This window comes from Terrapene carolina, unplaced genomic scaffold, assembly GCF_002925995.2.
Source record: "Terrapene carolina triunguis isolate 2854851 unplaced genomic scaffold, T_m_triunguis-2.0 Scaffold67, whole genome shotgun sequence".
Taxonomy (NCBI): domain Eukaryota; kingdom Metazoa; phylum Chordata; order Testudines; family Emydidae; genus Terrapene; species Terrapene triunguis.
The window spans coordinates 9,559,428-9,578,636 of NW_020664418.1; the positions used below are offsets into that span (position 1 = coordinate 9,559,428).

General features: G+C 40.6%; 1 protein-coding gene across 1 annotated transcript in view; it reads left to right on the plus strand.

Annotated features, from left to right (window-relative positions):
- MYO9A (myosin IXA) overlaps window positions 1–19,209 on the plus strand; it is a 239,300-nt gene that overhangs the window by 25,070 nt on the left and 195,021 nt on the right. The window contains exons 6-7 of the mRNA XM_026648438.2: window positions 2,633–2,730; window positions 5,058–5,184. Of these exons, the coding sequence (XP_026504223.1) occupies window positions 2,633–2,730; window positions 5,058–5,184 (225 nt within the window). The remainder of the gene's footprint in view (window positions 1–2,632; window positions 2,731–5,057; window positions 5,185–19,209) is intronic.

The window sequence follows — 19,209 nt, forward strand, 5'->3', positions numbered from 1 at the left end:
GGGACTTACTGCTGATGAAATAGTGTGCAGAGCATCTGCTTTGACATAAATGATTTACAAGAAGCCTTTCCATATGGGTTAATGAGCTTGGCAATTGTTATGTAAATTGTTAACCACATTGCCTTTGGCTTTGAACCTATTGCTTCTGAGTCAGCTGTAGTAGTTTCACTATTAACTTGTGATCTAATTTCAAATGGGTGAAATCTGGTAAGGGAGCGGTCACAGGAACGTAGGCAGTGTTTCTTCATTTTTATTTTTAAATGAGATTTTTAGTGTCCTTGATAGATTCCACACCTGGATACTAAATGCATGTAAAATGCTTTTATTTGTCTGTGCTGTCCAAGTTCAGCAAGGGCCGGAGTACTAACACTGTGTGTCAACCATAACTTGGAAAGGGGAGTTTAGTTTTATTTGCCCTTTCCTCCCTTGAAACCTTTCTGCATCTGCCAACAAGGAAGCCAGTTTTGATAGTATTTTTTCTGATGTAGACACTTGTTTTTTAAGAGCTGGATTGAGATTAACTATTTATTTCATACTGCTCGCCAATTAGCTATCAGTTAGTAATGACTTTTGGTCACTAAAATCTGGGCCAAAGTGGAACCACTGATCTACACATGAAAGGCTTTGTTTCTTGTCATCAGTTTATGGAATAAAATTTATTTGTCTCATTGCTGTATTACATGGTTTATCTATTTTGAACTATAGCTGTCCCATTGAATACATATGATGTATAAATTTATTCAGAGTTTAAAAGTAGTTTATGGGGCTATGTCCAGTTAAAGCGGGCACATTTCTACAGCATTATCAATTCAATTTAGCACAACTGATGAAAATGCCCCCTTTTTAATAAGTCTTGTTTTAACAGAATGCAAACGTATTCATTTCTAATTTAAATCGAGACTCTGCCTACATTGGTATTACAGCTGATTTTAAAAACCAGGTATAAATCCACTTACAGTTAAACAGTTTTTAGTTGGGGGAATTGGATACTGCCAGTGAATATTGTCTAATATTCCTGTATGTTTGTATGGTTTATTGATGCTAATATTTGAAATTAAAGTGTTTTATTTTAGGATCAACAAGTGGACATTACTCTAAAGCAATAACCATATTAAGGAAAGGGTGGGAAAATCTTCCCCCTTAAAGGAGAAGATTTGTATCAATGAGTTAGCTGTGAAGATTTATCCACCTATACATGCTGTGGGATGCAGAATGGAGAGACAGCTTTGTGCTATTTATTGAAAGTGAGAGCGAGTGTACATGAGAGTCCAGGCAATAGTCAGTATTCTGTGATTGTTTAGTGCCTCTGTAGCATGCAAGTAGCCCTGTATGGTGTGGATTTTCAAAACTGTTCATACACATGTGAGCACACTTAAATACAGTTATCATAATTTCCATGCAAATGACCAGAGTGGATCATATAATATGTACACTCAATTACCTGATATGTGATTGTAGGTACAGTTTTGAAAACGGGCTGATATTTTATTTATATGTGTAACAATATTTTCTTTCTGTACAATTATCAATAAAATAGTCTGTGGTTTAACACAGCATGACTTGGATTTGGAGACTGACACTTTGGGCTGTAGCTGGATGGCTCACGTAGGAAGACATAAAATAATCTGGCCTATCAAGGGAGGAAACCCATGGTGGGCATGGGGTGAACCAAATCACATGGAAGGTACTGGGCTTGTTAGTTTATAAACCACTTTACGGGAGTTTAGTTGTAAGGCATATAGTTTTAACTAAGGTTCTTAAACATAGCTGTGAAGCCAATATAGATAGGCCTCAGTATATCTGAATTGTGAAAACTCTGGAACTCTTTGTCACCATTAACTATTAGTTTTGTAATATTAGTGGGTTATAGAAAACATAAGAGTTCAGTATCTAAATCATTTGAAAGTATCCATGTACCCTCAAAATGTAAAGTTCGGTAGATTTCAAATTTCCTCTGAGTTAGCATTTTCAGAACATTAGTTAATGTTTAGAATAAAAAAACCTGTTAAATATAACAGCCTCCAATCTGCAGCATTCCAAAATTCATGATTTTAACCCCAGACAATTAATCTGTTTATGTATGTTGCAGTTAATTTTATTTTTAAAAACAATGTAAAAGAATCCATTTTTAATTTAAAAAATGGAATTCTTTTCATTTGTTAGGAGTGTCTGTGAGTTAGAATCCTGGGGCTCATTTATTCTAAAGATTAATACTTAGAGCAGACTTGATCTCCTTGGAAAGTTTTATATGCACATACTTCTTCCAGCAAGTTTTTTTTAACAGTACTCAAAAGCCCCATGTTAGCTCTCCTCATTCTTTGACTGAGTCCCCATCCCTCACCCACAATAGGTATAGTTCACAATTCATATTGTGCATGCTCTTTTCATTCTGCATTGGACTTTCAGAATGGTGCCAGAGAGGGAGAGTGTGAATATGATGTCAAAGGTGTGTATTGCTGGTGACTAATTGAGCTGTTCCTTATTAATGTTAAGGGGTCCGTGTCCGACACTCCTCAGGCAGGAAGGGCATGGAAAGCACTGATTAAGATTTGTGTAATGCTGAATTGACCAGCTAGATACATTCTGGTCTTCATTTCTTTTAACACTCAATCTTTGTGTTTGAACCAAACAGGATTGTTTCTCTGTTGAAGGGGAAGACCTGAAGCATGATTTTGAGCGCTTACAACTGGCCATGGAGATGGTGGGATTTCTTCCCAAGACTCGCAGACAGTGAGTTCATCTTCCACATTAATATCTGGCATAATGAGCAAGACAGTGCTGAATGCACTTGAGTGTGACTCTGTTGTGCGCTATATAATTTATCAGACTGCTGATATGACAGAGTGTAATGACACTTGACAATTTATATATTAAACCTTTAAAGAACATTTAAAGGTATAAACAAGATATACTTCCTGTCAGTTGAGGTATTTTTGAATTGTTCATGAATATTAATACCTCATTCTGCATGACTTTAATTCAAATGATGATTCAGTCAGATATCCTGTCTGTAACCTTTTATTTATTACTTATTTTTAACCCTTGGATCCATTTTGCATGCAATTGCTGATACCAAATATTCTAGAAGCCTTAAAAACACCTTTGTGTGTAACATCTGGATCCACTCATTCAGTGGTATGGCTAGTTGAGAAATAGGGTTGATCAATCTTAATGTAATACAGAATGAGAATAGCAGTGTCACTCTGAGACTAATAATAACAGCCTTCATGATGCTGCCAGGCAATTGGGGGGGGAGGGGGAGATGGCGGGAATACAACAAAAAAGAAAAGTAACCACACAACACAAGTGTTTGGATTGAGATTTTGTTTTAGTTCAGCAAAAATTGCAAAATAATTATTTATCAATACAGTACTTTCAAGTTCTATCAAGCTACATTATCACTGAAAGTTCTTAAGTCTTCAGTAGGTTATGAATAAATTATTAGATGGAGTCATGAATATCTTTTTCCATAAATCATTACTTCTGTAATGTGTTGGTCTAACAGAAATGTTTGTATTTATATTAAATAGAAAAAAATGACATCAGGATAGCAATACTGTTTTCAACAACAAAAACATCAGATTCACAAATCAATAACTTGAATACCACTAAGGCTATGTCTACATTACACAGCTTTTAGCAACATAATGGCATATTGGGCTGCATTAGTAGGAGCATTGCCAGCAGATGGAGGGAAGTAATTATTCCTCTCTATTCGGCACTGGTGAGGCCACACCTTGAGTATTGCGTCTAGTTTTGGACCCCCGCTACAGAAAGGATGTGGACAAATTGGAGAGTGTCCAGCGGAGGGCAACGGAAATGATTATGGGGCTGGGGCACATGACTTACAAGGGGAGAGTGAGGGAACTGGGCTTATTTAGTCTGCAGAAGAGGAGAGTGAGGGGGGATTTGATAGCAGCCTTCAATTACCTGATGCGGGGTTACAAAGAGGATGGAACCTGGCTGTTTTCAGTGGTGGCAGATGACAGAACAAGGAGCAGTGGTTTCAAGTTGCAGTGGGAGAGGTCTAGTTTGGATATTAGGAAAAACTATTTCATTAGGAGGGTAGTGAAGCACTGGAATGGGTTACCTTGGGAGGTGGTGGAATCTCCATCCTCAGGGGTTTTTAAGGCCTGGCTTGACAAAGCCCTGACTGGGATGATTTAGTTGGTGTTGGTCCTGCTTTGAGCAGGGGGTTGGACTAGATGATCTCCTGAGGTCCCTTCCAACCCTGATATTCTATGACACGGCTGTGTCGCTACAGCTGTGCCACTATAAGTCGGGCAACGTAGCCGCTGTTTGTCGGCTCTCCTGCCAACAAAAAACTTCCACCCCCCAACGAGCGGCGTTTGCATTGTCGGCAGGAGAGCGCTGTGGCCGACAACGCACTGTTAACACTGGCACTTCTTGTTTCTGTTTTTCAGGGGTTTTTTTTTTTTTCCCCCAACACCTCTGAAAGACAAAAGTTTTGTCGTTCAATTGCCAGTGTAGACATAGCCTAAGTCCCTACATATATTTATTTTTTTTAAAAGAGTAAAAATGTGTTTAAATGGTTTTGATCCAAACCATTGGATTCATTTTCTCAGTGAAGCAAAATTTTCAGAAGTATGCACCAATACTGAGAGTGTCAGTATTTGAGTGTTCAGTGAAAAATGGGCCTTAGATGACTCTAGTTGGATGCTAATTTTGAGGGTCTCAATTTTCCAGTGGACAGTTTTGAAACTGTAGGGCATAGCCTATCTGTGCCTCAGTTTTCCTCATTTGCAAAATGGGAATTATAATACTTAATAAATGCAAAGTATTCATATTAAGTATTGCAGCAAATAGGATTCATAACATTGCACTGTTTTCAGGCAGCTTTCTAATCAGAATACATTTTAAGGGGTGATAGATGATTTGTGGCAGTTTTTCTTTTGGTTCTTACTGTAGTGGGATTCTAATAACAAATGTCATTCCAGGGTTGTTGACACTGATGTTTGCTCCAAGATTCTGAGAGTGATTTTTTTCTTTTGGTATTATGAAAAAAAAATCTTTCTTTTTTCTTTTTGTTTCTTTAGGATTTTCTCTCTCTTATCTGCAATACTACACTTGGGTAACATCTGTTACAAAAAGAAAACATACCGGGATGATTCTATAGATATTTGTAACCCTGAAGTACTACCTATTGTCTCAGAATTGCTGGAGGTGAGCATTAATTTTTCTTTATACTATCTACAGTTCATCTCCTTTTCTCCTTTTTTGGTGTATCTTTCTTTTAGAAGACAATTCATTTCATATATTGTAAGGGAAAATGTCATATTGAGCTAAAACTTAATACGGGCAATTCTAGTTTTCACTTACTGAATGGCTGTAGCAATTGGCTGTTGGTGACGTGTTTCCCTTTTCTTCCTATCCTTATTTTGAGTATTAAGGCATCTGCATATTATTTATTCCTGTTTGGTCTATATCACTGCCTGTGACTTTAGACGTTCTGACAAGATATTAAAAGTACTACCCATATCAATGAAATTAAAATGATTGCATAGCAGCAGCAGGAGAGAAAGAGCCTTTGTGCAGCAGAATGTATCTCAAATCCCCAACTTTTAGTTCCGTCACTAACAATTCCACCCATCTCAGCCCTACCTATGTACCCATCCAAATGGATGGGCTTTGCAGAGGGTCCTGAGAGGCAAGAGATTTGGGCACTTTGAGACCAAGGGTGAGTAAATTCCAGAGTTGAGGTACCCTCACAGAAAACGCTGCCCTCTGTGTATTGCAGCTGTGGCAGTATCACATGAGGAAGGAGTCAGATAGGCTGGTCCCTAGCTATATATGATTTTTTTCAGGTCAAAACCAACATTTTAAGCCCATCTAAAAGCCATCAGGCAGCCAGAGCAGATTATGAAGCGTTGGTGTTATTTGCTCATAGTGAAATATTTAACAAATGGACCACCGCATTCTTTACTTACCTTCTGTATTCAAGAGCAAAAGTCACCATGTCCTGGCCCAAATGCAGATGACAAAAAGCTGTCCTGGTCATTTTTGCTATTTGCTTATCTAAAAGCAGCTGGAATTCAACAAATCCCCCAAATTGCACACTTGAGTAATAGATGGGAAACACTCACTCTAAATCAATTCATAATCTTTGTTTCCCCCCCTCTGGTTGGTCCCACAAACTACCATTATCACCCTAACCTTATCTTGATTGAACCTCAGTCAACTGATTCCCATCCTTATCTGAGTCTCACCCAAACATTGAGAAAGACACTCTGTGATGCTTCCTGGATTGGTTGAGATAGAAAGTTAGGTGTCATCAGCATATTGAAGGCACTTCAACCCATATCTCTGCACTGATCTAGCCTAACAGCATCATGTGTGTGTTGACCAGAAGTGGTGACAGAATAGCCATTAGAGCAGACAGCTGTCCAGCACTACCTGAGAGCTCTCTCCAAGTGAAATTTCCTCAGTTAGCAGTCCTGTCCACCCCCACTAGAATGTGCAGGTGATTCACCATGTTGTGATCAAAAGCATCCGGTAGATCCAATAATATCAGCTTGGGACATGTAGGGGAAAATTTTCAAAGGCACAAAGGGGTCTTACATGCTCAACTCTCATTGAAAGTCAGTGGGAGTTGGGCATTTAACTCCCTTTTGTGCCTTTCAGAATTTCCCTCTTGATCTGTATGCATCACAGAGAGGAGATAATCATCAAATGGAACAAGAATAGCATATATGCCTACCATAGCCAAGTGAGAATCCATATTCACAAGGGTCAGGGAACCTGCGGCATCAAGATATTGTAAGAGTTGTCTTGCCACAAACTTTTGCATAATCTCAACCAAAAATGAGAGATTAAATATGGGTCAAGATTATTTAAAAAAACAAAAAACAAAAAAACAAAAAAAACCACTCAGTGCTCCCTATTCCAATTTAGCATGACGTTCAAGCAGCCACAAAATATTGCATTATTTCTTCCATATTGAAGTCCACAAAGACCCTGCCACCCCTGATTATCTTGCCAGAATAAGGCAAAAAGACCAATTCACCACTCTGCTTAGATGAACTGGAAATTTCACCATACCCCCCATATTTATACTCCCAGTGTAAATCACAGACCCCATCTTCCAGATACTGATCACATATTCAGCTTTACCTGAACCACACCACACAGGTAAGTGCTAAACCTCACGGTATCCCATTTATCAGACTATGCTAGTACGTTGCTTATTTGTCATGGAGGAGAAAATGAAGTTGACGTGTATAGAATGTGCTGCATCTTGTCGGTCAATAATGATTTCACAAACTTCTGACATAGTTATGAATAAATGGTGGACTAGTAAAGGGGATGGAGTTAAAGTAGTTCTTTTCATGTGTAATGTGATATTTTACATAAGAGATTTATGAACTTTCAGAGGATTTGAATCTTTATATACATTACCTTTCCGTATCACTGGCATACTTTTAAATATCTTAATGTGACGTTAATGATTTTACCTTTTAAAACATTTGTTACTTAATATAGCAACCTAAACTCTAAGTTTACAAAGGATTTTTTCTAGGATTTTTTTTTTAATGGAAACAAAATGTATATTAAAAGTATAAATTAGGCAGGAATTACACCATTTGTATGGCCCCCTGCAAATGTTAGACAGAAGTACATGAAGTGTAGGACTGGAAAGGACTTCAATAGGTCATCTAGTTCAGTCTCTTGCATTCAAGCCAGGACTACCTAATAACTAGACCATTCCTGACAGGTGTTTGCCTAACGTGTTCTTAAACACCTCCATTGATGGAGATTCCACAACCTCCCTAGGCTATTTGTTCGAGTGTTTAACTAGTCTGACAATTAGGAAGTTTTTCCTAATGTCCAACCTAAACCTCCCTTGCTGCAATTTATTGCTTCTTGTCCTATCCTCAGATGTTAAGAGCAATTTTTCTCTCTCCTCCTTGTAAACAACCTTTTATGTACTTGAAAACTGTTATCATGTCCCCCCTCAGTCTTCACTTCTACAAACGAAACAAACCCGATTTTTTCAATCTTTCTTCAGAGGTTATGTTTTCAAGACCTTTAATCATTTTTGTTGCTCTACTCTGGACTTTCTCCAATTTGTCCACATCTTTCCTGAAATGTGGCACCCAGAACTGGACACAATACTCTAGTTGAGGCCTTACCAGCATGGAGTAGAATGGAAGAATTACTTCTTGTGTCTTGCTTACAACGCTCCTACTAACACATCCCAGAATGATGTTAGTTTTTTTGCAACAGTGTTACACTGTTGACGCATATTTAGTTTATGATCCATTATAATCCCCAGATCCTGTTCCATAGTAGTCCTTCCTAGGCAGTCATTTCCCATTTTGAATTTGTTCAATTGATTATTTCTTCTTAAGTGGAGTACTTTTTATTTGTCCTTATTGAATTTTATCCTGTTTACTTCAGATCATTTCTCCAGTTTATCCAAATCATTTTGAATTTTAATCCCATCCTCCAAAGCACTTGCAACCTCTCCCAGCTTGGTATTGCCTGCAAACTTGATAACTGAATTCTCTATGCCATTGTCTAAATCATTTATGAAGATATTGAACAGAACTAGACCCAGGACTTGTGGGACCCCATTCGATATGCCCTTACTTACTCCAATATCATATTAAGATTTTTCAGGTTTTTACATTTTAAAACTTTGCAGACTAATTGTAACTGGTTATAATGTAGAATGAGTTCATGAAATTGCTTTAAATGTAAGGAGGAGATTCTCCCTCCAGCCTCAGAGTAATCACACAAAATTTGAATCAGTCTTTTTCCTGATCTAAGAGAATGGAGGAAATTGGCCTAGTAATGGAAGCCTGATTACAACCTCAACTATGGAGATTCTCTCTCTCTCTCTGTTTAATCTTATTCTGTTGAAAGGAATGCCTGCCTCCCCTTGCCTCTCAAAAAAAGCCTCACAGCACATTCTCATTGGTAGAATTGACATAACTGGTACTTTCATTCATATTATTATTAATATATAAATCAGTACCAAGAATAGTTTCTCTTTGAGAAAACACTCCTGTTTTTTGTCCTGGCAAAAGCAGATGATATGAATTGTAACCGTAAAATTATATAGTTATTCTAAAATTGACAATCACGTGGTGTGAAGAGGTGCTGTCAATCTGTTAATTTCCCTAAATATATCATCTTTAACGAAGATAAGTCTCATGCAGTTCCTGCACTACATCATCCATTGCGGTGGTGGGAAAAAATAAATAAACCCTCTCCCTTTTTTTTTTTTTTTTTTTTTTTTAACACCCTCCTTCTTCCGCTGTGCTGTGCATCAAATCCCATTGCTAACACCAGTTGTGACAAAGTTCCTCCTCTGCTTTGGTGGGTCCTGCGCTTTCCGGCGGATTTGCTTGCCTCCTTGAAGATTGTCTTTATATATACGTGCATTAAGAGAATTTTTGAGGAAAATTGGGTTGCCTACATGTTGAATGGGATGTGCCTTTCTTTAATGACTGTACCTTTGGGGCCCTAAAGAGGTTCGCAGTGCCCCAAATGAAAAATAGCAAAGAATATATAATGAAGAGACATTGTATTGTTTGAAGAAGCCAACATAAGAGATGGAACTAGAAATGTAATGTCATGTCCAAATGAATATTTTTTTGAATGGTTCTGTATGGAAAGCTTTCCACAAGATTGTGGGAGAAATGTATTATACTGTAGTAGCCATATAGCAGTGCTACAGGTATTGTTACGAGAACATCTCCATTAGAAACCCCTACTTTCAGGGGATTCTAACTTCTGTTAGGTCATTTCTGAGAGATGAGAATATAGGGGAAAAGTTGTTTTTCAGTAGTCTTCTAATTACTTTTTAAGAATTTGCCATGGACTGGTTTATCTTAATTTTACTTCTCTAGAGTATCTGTCCAATGGCCAAGAATTCCTCCCACTGAATTTCCTCTACTTTATTTGAATATGTAACCCTCTTTGTACTCTGTGGGAAGGTGAAATTTGAGAGATGGCCAGTGGGGAAGTAGGGGTAGAGGTAGGAGAGAGGCTGCTAGACCCCTTCTAATGCTATCTTGAAGGTGAAGAAGGATTAAGACTTTTTTCCAAATTTTGAGGTAGCATTGGGAGACATCCTGTTGTATTTGTGTCTTTTGAGATGTCCCCCTCTCTTTTCTTTCCCAGGCTACAAATGTAATATTGTCTAGGGTATATTGTATTCTAGGTGCCCATGAAACTGATTTGAATGATTGCACTGGGATGTTGTTTGAGTGTACGGTGGCAGCCAAGTTGCACCAGCACACTTTATTGTTTAGAACATTTTTTTTCTTCCTTTCTATTTAATTTGGAAACAAATCCAAAGAAAAATAATGTGAATTCATTAAATTCAAGCCATCTAAATCTATGGTTTTCCCAACAGCCATAGCTCTTGCAATCTACATTATGGAAAAAATGTAACAGTTTATGTAGTACTTCAAAAAAATCTACATATGTGCAAAGTCACTGAGTTTAGGTTGTTGGAGAAATAATAATTTTGAACGTCTTTATTTTCACATTTAAATTCTCATCCATAAGCTTGTGCTAATGTTCTGATATTTGTGTGGGGAGGTTTATTATTCAGAGCTGTGTTCAGGACTGAATTGTAGAGAACTCTGGGGAAGTTGCTGTAAAGGGAAGCTAGTGTTGAAAGCTGTGAGGAAATATGAAGAGTGATAAAGTGCTGAGATGGTCTTCATTATTCGTGGACATTGACAATGCATTCCAAAATATGGTACTTTTTTTTGATTTGTTAAAACATTCAGACTAAGTATTTGTTGTAAAAGTAAACTGCTGCATAGGATTTTGCCTGGACTCTGTGGATCGTTTCATTTACAGCAAGACTTCAATTACTTTTTTTTTAAATAATAGACATAGTGTATGGATTATGTGACGGGCTTGGCAGATATTTCTTGGCCTTTGTTTAAACTTCACTGAAAGTCAGTGTTGTAGGATGAGGTCAATGTTGCCTGATGGATTGACCAGATGTGGAATTCTGTAAAAGTAGTGAAGCTATTACAGAGGGAGGGAGAATTTCTGTGACAACAGGTTTCACTGGAAACCCAGAGGATCTTTTTTAAAAATAAAATGTTTGTGGTGAAGAGCCTGTAAATACTCAATTGTGAGCTCACTGATCCCTCTCTCTCTTCCCCTCCCCCCCCCCCCCCCCGTTTCTATCTGTCTTATGTGTGCCAAGGAAGAATGTCTCACTATTTAGGACTTGGAATAATAGAGCATTTTTTCTTATTTGCATGTGTAATTTAGAATACGTTAAGTGTGTTTGAGCATGATGGGGACTGCTTAAGCAGAACTCATAGCTGAACTAAATCTTTTGGGAGCAGATAAGCAAGTCTATTTGTTTTTCTGATACTATTTTTCCAGTGTAAAAAGCAGATAATATTTTCCTACCTTTTGTAAGGGGCTTTTTGCTCTTTGGGTAAAAAGTGCTACATAAATGTTAAGTGGCAGCTCCCTGCTTCTGGAGCTCTTCCCTGCCACAGGGAAAAACCCAAACAGAGGAGATAGGGTCTGGATCGGGGAGGCTGCCCTCTCCCCTGTCAGAGCCTTTCCGCATCACAGTGAAAGGCTCTGGCAGTGGGGAGCTGCTGAAGCCTTTCCCAGCAGCCTTTCCACTGCCAGAGCCTTTCACTGACATGTGTAGCTACATGCTGCACTGTGGACGCAGCTTTTCTTTTCACTGTGGCAAAAGGGGCATGTAATATACACATAGCCTATGTGATATTGGGCCTGGGTAATCAGAAGCAATTTTTTCCTGTGAAAATAAAAGCAACTCAGTTATAAAATAGCAGTGTAATAAATTATACTTACTGAATCCACCATTTTATACTGATGAGCGTTCCCTTCCAGCAGCTTATAGCCAGGTATATGGATAAATGTATGCTAAGAATTTTTCCACTGAAAAGCTCTCTTTAGTTCTCCCAGAGGAATTCCCCATTCTCTCTCTTGCAGGACAGGCATGTGAGAAAGATAATAAAGAGAAATCAAAAAGGAGGGTAGGAATACCATGACTGTCGTTGCCTTCTGCTGTCAACTATGGCAGTCCTCATTGCTATACAGACCCTCCTCATTGATGGACAAATCCATCAATGGGGGTCCAAGGATCTTATGGACCCATCTTCTCCAACTGAAATCTGGGCAGGTGGATCTCTGGCCCGCTACTCAAGAATAAGTTTCTTATAGCTAGTCTTTTACCCAGCCCTTCCTTTGACTTCTTTCCATAGATAGAGACTCACCTTAAAAAAAGGCCTTGAAGGCACACACGGCAGTGTTGTCCTTCATGGAAATGGGTGTAAGGGTCCCAATTACACCCTTTTCTCTACGCCTGATGAACTCTCATTCCAGCTAGTTAGGTGCCTGGGTTTGGCCATTGAAATGCACAAACTAGCAACAAATGAACTCCTTGTACTTTTGCAGATCTCTTTTTCTGTTTCCCATTATGGTAAAGCTGTGTTCCATACTGTTCTTGGATTTGTTCCTAGGATGCTGTCTGCAAATCACAATAACCAGGAGATGTACCTTCCTTGTTAGTAGCTAAACAATTTATGTGAAAGAGAGGTTACTTAACTTAGCTGCTAAAATCTTATTTTGGGAAAAAATATTTAGGATGCCTGCATTCATGTTTGTGTCATGGTGAGTTCACACAGAGGAATGGTATGAGGTTAAGTGCCTAGGTGTCCTATTGACTGACATAGTAAATGTATTTGTGAAATTTATTATGTACAAAAAGCATTTTACTCTGACTTACAAGCCCATTGCATATTGCCTATATTATTGATGCCTGCTTGGAAAAGAAAGAATTGACCTCCACCAGAAAAATCTGCTGAGCAGCATCTTGGAAGTCATTTAATTCCATTTTGCTGCGCTAAACACTTGATCTGGCTGTCTCTGCAAAGGCTTCATAAATATGGTATTTTCAAAGTGTAGTGGTCTACAGTAACTCTTCCCAATATTAGTCAAGTATGGACACTCTTACTTAGGGTATGTCTACACAGGGATAAAAGAACCCCTGGCTGGCCTGGGTCAGCTGATTCAGGCTTGTGGGTCTTGGGCTGCGAGGCTAAAAATTGCTGTATAGGCATTCAGGCTTGGGCCAGAGCCTGGGCTCAGGAACCCTCCACCCTCACAGGGTCCTAGAGCTAAAGCTCCAACCCACGTCCAAATGACTACACAGCAATTTTTCAGTCCTGGAACCCGAGCCCTGTGAGGCTGACCTGGGCCAGCTGTGGGTTTTTTATCCCTGTGTAGACATACCCTTGGATTCCATTAGTCCATTTTAGTAGATGCGAAAGGGAAATTTCCTTGCCTGTGAAATGTTTTTTGGTATCAGATACCACAAGCTGGAAACACCCTCCTGCCCCACCTCTTACTTTATCAATTAACTGAAAGTAATTTTGTGAGGTTTTTTCCCTCCAGTGAAAACTAATTATCTAGAGGAAAATTCAACTGCAAAATTCTTAGAACTGTTAGAGAATAAAGTGTGGCACGAAGAATGATTTGATTTCACTGGGGAGGAGAGGGGGGACACGCATTGACCTCATTGCTCTGTTAGTTAATACCACCCAATTGTTAGATCAGGGTAAAAGTTGTATTTCTGTTTTCAAAAATGAAGGGTGCTAAAACAAGCGAGGCAGAGAGATCCACATTGCCTAGCACTCAAGTTAATACAAGTTCAGTTTTCTTCAGTTGCTAGATCATAACAGCCCTGCATTACGTGAGAAGCAATCTTAGGCTGTCTTGGGAGTCTGACTAGCCCTCTGGCTGTCTGTACATTGCCACCTCCCGCATTTAGCTATGTTGACATTTTTAGCAAAGGAGGAGTTGCCTGTCACAATTCACTGGTTTTTAGAGATCCAGTCGCCCAACCACTTCAGTGTTAGTTTAACTTACATCTGGCAGACAGCAAGACCTGAAATCGACATTAATTTTATGAAACAATTACTTCATTTTCCTTGGGAGTTGTGTCCCTGTAAACAAGACATGGAACCTTGCAAGCTTTGCCCTTTTTTAAAACAACTCATGACTTCCTTGATTTAACATCAGGAAACAGACAAGGAAATAAGCACAACGTATAAGTGTGACATGTGATACATAAACTAAAGAAACAGGTTATTCTGTCCCCTTAGCTCCATCAATCTTGATAGGCTGGTTAATCTACCTCATCCACTTGCATTCAGAAAGCAGCAACAAATAGGGATCTACTCTTCTGAAACCTTTGAGTCCCCCTTCTTCTTTTTCTAAACCACTTTCATTACCAGTTTTCATTCTGCATCATTGCCCAGCAGTTGCAGTAGTTTTCACTTTGCCACTTTTGTCAAATAATTTCTTTCAGCTGACCACTGCAGGCTTTTTTGTGCAAAGTAAATAGCAGAAATGTTCTTGGAGTCTTTTCTTCTTGAGAGAGCGGGGATCCTTCCCAAACTGTTTGGGAATGCTTAGGAAAGGTGTCTTGTCTGTGTGGTCTTTTTCTTCCTCCCAATTCTGTGTATAGCAAATACTGTTTATTTGCTACCAGTGATTTGTTGAAAGCAATGCACTTTGCTTCTGAGGCAAGCTCCCATGTTACCCAGTCATTGATAAGTCTTGATGACTGTCCATAACCTTGTTACTAGTTTTATCTGTTCTGCAACTCAAACAACATTCCCATACTCGTAGCTAGGAATCTGGACTAAATTGGAGTTCCAAAATGAGCCTTGTCTCTATGCATTTGTGACAGATTTCAGCGGTAAAGATTACCTTTTGAGGAAAGTTGCTTGTATGGACAAGCCTTGAGTTAAATGTACAGTGATGTGGCAGAAGATGAAAGGTCTTTCAGTACATTACTCAGAGCCTGGGCCTCAACTAAGTTCTCTATTGGGAATGGTTAGTCTGCTAGATGTTGCATTTCTCATTTAATGGTTTTTCATATTTTATAAGGAATTGGGTCACTATTCCCACAGACAAGTGCGTGTACCATCCTGGAAAGAGATTATAGATAATTGTAAGAGTATATGCCTTAATTCTCTTTTCAGTCTAAATTTCTCTCATGTTATTACTTTAATATTTACTTCATTATTTATGTACCATCCAGAGTGCTAGGTACTTTACAAACAAATAAGAAAGGGTCCTACAGAAGAGAGCTAACTGGCTGAAGTTCAGTTACTGAGGTAATATTGGTAGGCTGAGGAAGCAACTGGAAGAATCTGCAAGGATGGTCTCTGTGCTCCTTACTGAGGGAGTGTATCTGTCATTTGGTACACAGATGCATAATTCAGAGGTCTTATTAGATCTAGGTCTGCTCCTGGGTCTTGATAGCATAGCTGTGGCCCAAAGTGCTTTTTCTGTATATTAGTACACCATTTTGGGAGCAGATCTTGCTATAGTGTCCTTTACCTTTGCTGTCTCAAAATTATGCTGCTGTTATAATGGAGCTATATTGGGCTATATCTTCAGATCATTCAGAAACTGAGGCAAGTATACAATATGTCTGGCCTCTTATTAAGCAGAGGTACCACATAAAGCATATTATACTCATGCTCATTGATCTGCATGGGCTGCCTATTAGGTGAGTATCTGGTTGACCATGGGTTCACAGTTGCAAAGCAAACATTTTTTACTCTTATAAAGCAAAAACTTAAATATTACCTTATAGCATATGGTGATATTATAAGTGAGAATAATGCGTGCAGCAACATACAAGCATTTCACGAAGTCTAAGTTCAGTACCCATCTTAACCATAGTAGCACAAAGGTGAAACAGACTGGTTTCCAGGAATGAATTTGTCAGTCCTTGGCTGAAGCCTAAAGCCTTGGCAAGAGCTGACACCTGGTTTGCCAGCAACACAAGCCTCCATCCCTATGGGCTGTGAGTTCTGTGCTTGTGATCTTAGAGATGCAGCAGAGAATCTCACCCTCTCTCTCTCTCTCTTCCTATTGGACCCTGCTAAACTTGTGATTGGGGAAGCACTGAAGCTGAAGGTCTGCCTCTGCCCCGAGTTTAAACAGCAGGGAGATCCTGGTTGGGCATTCTTTGTGGAGGATCCTCAACTTTGGTATACACACTCTTGCTCTGTTTTGAGACAGCTTACATTCTGAGCGTGCTATGGAGCCCGCCTCTTTCCCTATGCTTTTGAAACCTGGGAGTTCTGAGGGTCTGAGCAGTTTATCTACTTGTTATTTCATCTGTATTTTAAATTTATTGAATGCCAGCTGGAGGATAGGATATGTACTTTGTAAATCCTAAATAAACACATGTGCCAGGTGCCCTCAGCTTATTTGGAGTTCATCTTTAGCAGACACCACACACTAACTATTTCTACCAGAAGGTGGTATGTCTACAACCAAAAAAAAAAATCAAAGCCAGCATATTGACTATGTAAGAACAACCATACTGAGTCAGACCATAGGTCCATCTAGCCCAGTATCCTATCTTACAACAGTGGCCAAAGCCAGATGCCCCAGAAGGAATGAACAGATCAGGTAATCATCAAGTCATCCATCCCCTGTCGCCCATCCCCAGCTTCTGGCGAACAGAGGCTAGGGACATCATCCCTGCCCATCCTGGCTAATAGCCATTGATGGACCTATCCTCCATGAATTTATTTAGCTCTTTTTGGAATCCTGTTATAGTCTTGGCCTTCACAACATTCTCTGGCAAGGAGTTCCACAGGTTGACTGTGTGTTGTGTGAAAAAATTACTTCCTTTTGTTTGTTTTAAACCTGCTGCCTATTAATTTCATTTGGTGGCCCCTCATTCTTGTGTTATGAGAAGGAGTAAATAACACTTCCTTATTTACTTTCTCCACACCAGTCATGATTTTATAGGCATCTATCAGACCCCCCCTTAGTCGTCTCTTTTCCAACCTGAAAAGTCCCAGTCTTATTAATCTCTCCTCATATGGCAGCCATTCCATATCCGTAATAATTTTTGTTGCCTTTTCCAATTCCAATATATCTTTTTTGAGATGGGGTGACCACATCTGTACACGGTATTCAAGAGCACGTTGCAGTAGTCTTATCTTAATGTCACAAAAGCATGGGTGATACTTGCAAGGGCCCCAGCATTCATGTTGCTCATTTGGGGTGGAAGTCTCAATGACCTTTTTAATTAATGCAGTATTATTTATGTGTGACCACCTTATGTGGGAGGGGGCGGTTAGGGGACAAGGAGCGGGGGGATTGGATGGGTTGGGGTTCTGTGGGGGGCAGTCAGGGGGTGGGAAGTGGGAGGGGGCGGATAGGGGGCAGGGGCCAGGCTGTTTGGGGAGGCACAGCCTTCCCTACCCAGTCCTCCATACAGTTGCGCACCCCGATGTGGCCCTCGGGCCAAAAAGTTTGCCCACCCCTGATCTAGACTGTTCTCAGTGGTACCAGATGACAGAACAAGGAGTAATGGTCTCAAGTTGCAGTGGAGGAGGTTTAGGTTGGATATTAGGAAAAACTTTTTCACTAGGAGGGTTGTGAAGCACTGGAATTACCTAGGGAGGTGGTGGAATTTCCTTCCTTAGAGGTTTTTAAAGTCATGCTTGACAAAGCTCTGGCTGGGATGATTTAGTTGAGGATTGGTCCTGCTTTGAGCAAGGGGTTGGACTACATGACCTCCTGAGATCAGGGTTGGAAGGGACATTCTATGATTCTATGTAGGCGTGCCATGGATTTATATAGAGGCAATATGGTATTTTCTTTCTTATTATCTATCCCTTTCTTAATGATTTCCAACATTCTGTTTGCTTTTTTGACTGCCACTGCGCACTGAGTGGATGTTTTCAGAGAACTATCCACAGTGACTCCAAGATCTCTTTCTTGAGTAGTAACAGCCAATTTAGACCCCATCATTTTATACATATAGTTGGGATTATGTTTTCCAATGTGCATTACTTTGCATTTATCAACATTGAATTTCATCTGCCAATTTGTTGCCAAGTCACTCAGTTTTGAGAGATCCTTTTGTAGTTCTTCGCAGTCTGCCTGGGACATAACTATCTTGAGTAGCTTTGTATCATCTGCAAATTTTGCCACCTCACCGTTTACCCCTTTTTCCAGATCATTTATGAATATGTTAAATAGGACTGGGCCCAGTACAGACCCCTGGGGGACACCACTATTTACCTCTCTCCATTCTGAAAACTGACCATTTATTCCTACCCTTTGTTTTCTATCTTTTTACCAGTTACAAATCCACGAGAGAACCTTCCCTCTTATCCCATGACTGCTTACTTTGCTTAAGAGCCTTTGGTGAGGGACCCCTTGTCAAAGGCTTTCTGAAAATCTAAATACACTATACCCACTGGATCCCCCTTGTCCATGTGCTTGTTGACCCCCTCAAAGAATTCTAGTAGATTGGTGAGGCATGTTTTCCCTTTACAAAAACCATGATGACTCTTCCCCTGCAAATTATGTTCATTTATGTGTCTGACAATTTTTGTTCTTTACTATAGTTTCAACCAGTTTGCCCGGTACTGACGTCAGGCTTACTGGCCTGTAATTATGGGGGGTCACCTCTGGAGCCCTTTTTAAAAATTGGCGTCACACAGGGCTGGTGCAAGGAAGTTTCGCGCCCTAGGCGAAACTTCCACCTTGCCCCCCCCCCCCCCCCAGCCCTGCGGCAGCTCCTCCCCACGGCAGCTCCACCCCCTCTGCCCTGAGGTGCCCCCCCGTGGCAGCTCCCCCACCTGGGGAGCCGTGGGGCACCTCCCCACCCCAGCTCACCTCTGCTCCGCCTCCTCCCCGAGCACGCCGCCCCCGCTCTAATTCTTCTCCCAGACTTGCGGCGCCAAACAGCTGATTGGCGCTGCAAGCCTGGGAGGCGGGAGAAGTGGAGCAGCGACAGCGTGCTCGGAGAGGGGGCGTAGCAGAGGTGAGCTGGGGTGGGAAGCCCTGCGGCAGCTCCCCCACCACCGCCCTGAGGCACCCCCGCAGCAGCTCCCCACCTCCCCAGCCCGGGAAGCCGTGCGGCACCTCCCCACCCCAGCTGACCTCTGCTCCGCTTCCTCCCCGAGCATGCCGCCCCCGCTCTAATTCTCCTGCCAGGCTTGCGGCGGCAAACAGCTGATTGGCACTGCAAGCCTGGGAGGCGGGAGAAGTGGAGCGGCGACCGTGCGCTCGGGGAGGAACGCTGTAAAAAAAAAATTGGGGGCACCGCTTTTTGGCGCCCCCAAATCTTGGCGCCCTAGGCAACCCCCTAGTTCGCCTTAATGGTAGCACCGGCCCTGG